Source organism: Pinus tabuliformis, chromosome 3_1 (genome assembly GCF_031772625.1).
Source record: "Pinus tabuliformis cultivar Carrire ecotype Pingquan chromosome 3_1, CPIR1, whole genome shotgun sequence".
NCBI classification, from domain to species: Eukaryota; Viridiplantae; Streptophyta; class Pinopsida; order Pinales; family Pinaceae; genus Pinus; species Pinus tabuliformis.
In genome coordinates, this window is record NC_142301.1 from 459760517 (window position 1) to 459766938 (window position 6422).

The window sequence follows — 6422 nt, forward strand, 5'->3', positions numbered from 1 at the left end:
GAACAAGAATTTCAAAACCACATAAAGAAAAGCAGAAGCTATGCAGGTACAACAATTAGTGCAGCTGGTGCCTCAGGAGGCATAGGGACAATATGGAACAAAAGTAAATGGGAACTTAAAGATCAAAAACCTCACAGATGGTGTATAAGGACAGACATGCAGAACATAGCCTCGAAAGAGAATTACTCCATATACAACATCTACGCCCCTAATCATTACAGGGACAAAGCTGCATGTTGGGAATCAATTACTTCAGACCTCTCGACTGTACATGGAAGGAACATTTTCATTGGAGGGGACCTAAACCTCATAAGGAATGCTGATGAGAAACTGGGAGGAAGCTTTTATGCTGACCCCTCAAGAGATTCTTTAGAAGAAATAATTCAAAACCATAATCTAGTGGACATTCCTTCGTAGAATGGGAGATTCACATGGAGCAATAAAAGAACTGGCAGCAACAATATAAAAGAGAGATTAGACCGAATCCTCGCTCAAGAAAGAACAGTGGCAAGATTTGCCAATATCCAAAGAAAAATCATACAAGGATACATCTCAAATCATAAACCAGTGGCTCTGATATTAGACAAAGGGAAGAACATGGGACCTCTTCCCTTTAAATACAACAAGGCTTGGGACAACAATGAAGAATTCAGAAACATGATCAAGGAGCAATGGGCAAAAGAAGTAATTGGCTCACCTCACTATATTTGGGAAGCCAAGCTCAAATCTCTCAGGATCGTCATAAAGCAATGGGCAAAAAATCACGCAGCAGAGGAAAGCAAAAAAAGAACTGACCTCCAAGTTCAGCTGGAACAATGGAGCGAGGAAAAAGAGAGAACACAACACAGAGGAAGACCAGACCAAGGAGAATGAAATGTACAAAGAATTGTATAAACATAACAGAAGGGAAGAAGAAGAGCAGAGACAAAAATCTCGCTACCTTTGGCTTAAAGCCGGAGACAAAAAGACTTATTTTTTCCACAACAGCCTAAAGCTCAGGCAGGCAAGGAATCAGATTGATAGAATAGTGATGGAAGGAAGCGAGCTCAGAGACCAAGAGGAAATAAAAGAGGCAGCGTCTAGACACTTCGGTGCACTCCTAAATGCGGACCCTCAACCCATCGATAATGCGGATTTTCTCAGCCTAATTGAAAGTAAAATAACAACAGCTCAAAACAACGAGCTGGATCAAGAGGTCACGACAGAGGAAATCGAAGGGTCAATCTTCAGCATGGCACGGGATAAGGCTCCGGGCCCAGATGGGTTCACTGTGGCATTTTACAGAAATCACTGGGGAGTCATCAAAAAGGACTTCATTCGAATGGTCAAGAATTTCTTTTCAAAATGCAAAATGGGAAATAGTATCAAATCCTCATACTTAGCCCTCATCCCCAAGGATCCCAATCCCCAATCCTTTGATCGATTTCGCCCAATCTCCTTATGCAACGTCTCCTATAAAATCATCACCAAAATCTTAGCTAACAGGTTGAAAAATCTCCTCCCTTCCCTCATCTCTGAGAATCAAGGAGGCTTCGTGCCCAGAAGGCAAATAACGGACAATGTTATTCTCATTCAGGAGGCTATACACAACAGTATAAATCGAAAGGAAAAGGGCATGATTATCAAGCTAGACATGGCGAACGCCTTCGATAGAGTCAACCTCCAATTCCTTAAGGCATTTCTTGGGAAATTTGGGATATCTGCCTCCTTCATCAGCAGGATCATGGAGTGTATTTCACTCCCCTGGACAACCCCTCTGATAAATGGCCGGCCAAGTAACTTCTTCAGAAGCTCAAGGGGATTGCGACAAGGCTGCCCGCTTTCCCCCTTCCTCTACATCATCATGGCCGAATCTCTAAGTATTCACCTGGAAAATCTTCGCAGGCAAAAAGAAATCACAGGTATCAGCATTGTGAGTGGAACCAAGGGGATTAACCACTCTCTCTTTGCTGATGACACCCTACTAATCGGAGGAGCTTCCAGTCTCATGGCAAGAAGGTTCAAGAAAACGTTAGAGCTATTCCTTCAAGTGTCTGGAGGCAAGCTCAATAATAACAAGTGCATGATATACACCTGGAACGTTCCCAGGCAGATTATACATAGAATCTCCACAATCCTGGACATCCCTGCTCAAAGGAACTGGAGCCATTTCATGTATCTGGGACTGCCCTTAGCTAAGGAGTCGGTCAAAACCGAAATTTGGGTCAAACTAATAGAGAAGTTGAGAGGGAAGCTTCAGAGCTGGGGGGTGTCCTGGCTAAACCTGGCTGGAAGAACAATTCTCATCAAAGCCATTCTCTCAGCCCTCCCAATCTATCAGTTTGCAACCACTCTTGCCCCGGCCAGCATTCATAAGCATATGGAACTAATCATCAGGAGCTTCTTGTGGCAGGGAGGAAGGCAGGAATCCAAAAAGTTCAGTCTTGTAAAGTGGGATCAGGTCATATTACCCTTTGAAAAAGGAGGGCTTGGAATAAGAATACCAAGATTAGCTAACATGGCTATGGGTTTTAAGTTGATATGGAGGATTCTCAACGGAAAAGGAGCCTGGTGGACAGAAGTAATTAAAAGGAAATATTTAAATGGGGCCAACTCCAATATCCTTCTGGAACCCATTGTTGACAGGCAGTGCACCCCGATCTGGAAACTCATTAAAAAAACTCTCCCTCACTTCAAAACTTGTATCTCTAGAGCCCCGGGCAGCGGCAGAGACATCAACATCTGGACTGATCGTATAATGGGCTCAGAAGCAAGGGAAGCTCTCCCAAATCTCAGGCCCCTGCAACTGTGGATGGAAAGGAAAAATATTAAGACTCTTTATGACATTTCCTCTTGGGATCAAAACAGATGGCTAGGCTGGAAGCACCTTCCCCTCCCGAACAATCTAAGGGACCTGTGGAATGATCTCAAGATATCTCTCTCAGGCTCAGCTCCCCTCAACAGTTTGTCAGAGGACAAGTATGTTTGGGACCCCAATGGTGGCAGCTACACGGTCAAAGATGGATACAAAATCCTCCAAAATGCCTCAGCCACAAACAACTGGCACCTCCACAAAGTGGCTTGGAGTCCGGAATGCCTCCCAAAGGTCAAATTCTTCAATTGGACCCTCCTCAAGGGCAAACTCCTCACAGCAGAAAATCTAAGGAAGAAAGGCATCCTCGGCCCCTCAATCTGCTGCTTGTGTAGAGCAGCAGAAGAAAGCAGTAACCATCTCTTCCTCGAATGCCCCTTCGCTCAAAATTGCTGGAAGCTCATCATCAGTCCGCTAATGATTGATGATCTTCCCAATCAGGTCTCTCTTCTCCAAAAAAATTGGGGAAACTCCTATCCTCACCCAAAAAAAAACAAGACCCTGGCTAAAAGATTGTGGAACAACATCCCTTCAAACCTCTGTTGGCAAATTTGGAATACCAGAAATAAAAGCATTTTTAACAGCAAGAAGCCCAACATCTCCAGCACTCTTGCAAAAACAATTGCCCTCATCGCAGAGACCATTGGGGCGAATGGAACAATTCAATCAGACCAAGAATCTGGAGACCCAAGGGAAAAGGAATGGATGGGAAAATTCAGCCTTGAAACGAGGAACCACAAAACAGCAAGTACAGGAAAGAAGAAAATTGATTGGAAGCTGAGGGGTTCTAATGAGGAAGTCAGAGAATGGATCCAAAATCAAAAGAGGCCCTCCCTCCAGTTCGATGGGGCATCAAAAAATAACCCGGGTCAGGCAGGTGCAGGAGGTGTCATCAAAGACCCTCAAGGGAATACTATCGTGACCTACGAGTGGGGATTAGGCACAATTTCCAATAACAAGTCTGAGGCGTACAACCTCCTCTTGGGAACCTCCATAGCAAAAAATATTGACCTTCAGAACCTGCTTATAATGGGCAACTCAGCTATCATTATAGCTGTCATGGTATCGGGGAAGGATTACAATCAAACTACCCTGAATAACATCAAATCCAGGATCACAGACAATATCAGAGAAATGAACGGGGTCACCTTCAAACACGTTCTAAGGTGCAACAACACAGAAGCAGACGATCAGGCCAACAAGGTGACCAGCAGACAGGTAGGCCAAGTCAGAGAAAATGATTGTATCTATGCCAAGGCAATTCCCTAAAGAATCCCATCCCATCCTCTCCCCTCAGAAATTGAGTCACCTCAGGCATCATTCTTCTTGGAATCTGTCCGCACTCGAATCCCCTCATCCTCTGTCAAATCTCCTCGACTGCACAAACTGGTCTCTTCCTTACCAAATCCCCCTCCCTGCAACTGATCGTATCACCTCCTTCAGTCACGACATGGCATCTCACACGTTTTCAGCCACCATCCTCAGGCTTTACGCATATGGCTATCATATCCTTATCCTCATCGATCGCTGCAAAATCCCTCCATGGGATCACAGTCGCTCCTGGAATCGATATGCTCAGATCCGGTTCATGAACCCGAGATGCCCCCTTCTCTCTATTTATAGCAGATCGGGCCTCTTCGCATACTCATCCTTCAGTGCTGCTAAGGTCCTGGACAGCGCCCCTTCTCTTCCCAGGCAATTTCAGAAAGTTGTGCTCAGTCATCCGGAGCCCGGACCTCGCATTTCGACTGCGGTAAACTCAGGCCCTCTTATTTCTCATTTAAATTTTTATCTAACCTGTGGTTGTATTGGTCGTGGCAGCGCTTCCCCTCGTCCTTATTTGCTCCCCTGTAATATCGATCCTTTCTCCCCTCCCTGTGCAGCTCCGCGCCCCTCCTCTCTGTCTGTTTCCCTCTATTATTTTGCTATCACCCCCGGCATTCACCTTCCTCCGCCCCTTCAGCAAGTCGACCCTCTCCACCAGCTAGGTGAAATGGCGGACCATCAGGACCAGCAAGGAGCTCAGGAGCACGCCATCAATCCTCTCCAGAACATCATCTCCCCTGAATGCACCCTCTGCAAAACTCATACGTTCATGATCAACAGATTCATTAAACACTTCAATGATCTCAAAGAGGATTACCAGGCAGATAGCAGATCAAAACGGAAGAAGCTTGAGAAACGAAAGGCAGAAATCGAGGCCTTGAAGGACCGGTGCACCCATCTTGAAGAAGCTCTAGAGCATATCAGGACTCTCACCCAAAGTATGCAAGCAGAAGCTTCAACGAGGGCTAGTGCAAAGAAGGAATCCCTCCTTGATGATTCTGTAACCCAGAAACTCCCTTAGAATTCATGAACTGCAAATTTTGCTGGCTTGCAGGCTCCTTTATCCGGCAATATAGCTGTTACCTCTTTATTTTCAGTTACCGTTGTAGTAGCAATGAGGAACAAGGGTCTGTGAACCCGGTTTTGATCCTCAAAGCATTGATCTATCACATCTATGTACTAGGATTTAGTCCATGAAGTTTTTATAATATACAAGTAACCGATTTTGTAAAAAAAAAAAAAAAGAAATTTTGTAAGGGGTTGATGTACAAGATTTTTCTAGATCACTGGTAATAATGAAAAGGATTATGAATTTGGTATCATACAATTTCATTTTCTTCTGTAAGTTTTTCATGTGTTTCATTCATTCTGTTAATTTTGCATATGCTTAAGTTTTACAGAGATATCGGGTGAGAATAAATGTGTTATAGTTATTCTTAAAATTCCTTCTAAAGTTATTTTTATAAAGAGACTGAGATATTGGAGTGTTTGTGTGAAAGGCTCCCTCTAAATCATAAAATTGTGAGTATCTTATGTAATTTTAAGCATATTTTATTTAACTTCTGAACATTGGTCAAACGTTTTTCCACTTATGATGATTTATATTTCTAACTGAAGTTTAAAGTAATCATATCTTCTTACTATTCTTTTGCACATTTTATCAACTTAAATCACTGTGTGAAGTTAAATAGTAGCCCTTTGGTTATTTATTAGTACTATCTAAAAAGGTTAAATACATCATTCTTATAATTTGTTTTATGTATTGGTCCTCCATAAACACCAAAACCAAAACCCCAAAACAAATATCTTAGATGCTCTGGCATGATCAATTGACCATGATCATCTTAGAGGTACAACATCAATCTAGCGTCGTTGCTGGGGACTTGAATTTGATTAATTCCTTTAAAGGTTTTTAAGCACACTAGGAGCCATTCTGAATCTGACACAGTTTGTCCTCTATCAGATCCAGAAAAAAAATTTTGAGAAGGGAAAATTCCAAAAGAAGACTTCAACCATATTCTTCTTCTTTATCCCTATAGTCTGAAGATATATTATCATTAGATCCCTTTAGGAACATTCCATCCAATCCAGATAGGACACAATTATCACCTAGGATTTCTGAACTTTTAGATAGGGGAGTTGATTTTAAATCAGCTTTCCTTATTCACTCACTTGAAACATGTCAAGAACCCTCACTACCATTAGGATCACCTAAATTTGATGTTGAATTGGGTGTTCATTTACC

General features: G+C 42.9%; 1 protein-coding gene across 1 annotated transcript; it reads left to right on the top strand.

The window, feature by feature from the left end:
• The first annotated feature begins 874 nt into the window (after window positions 1–874).
• LOC149187730 (uncharacterized) lies at window positions 875–4120 on the top strand. Its single transcript, XM_089409746.1, has one exon. It carries the CDS (start codon window positions 875–877, stop codon window positions 4118–4120), a length of 3246 nt encoding a protein of 1081 aa, XP_089265872.1.
• Window positions 4121–6422: the final 2302 nt, after the last annotated feature.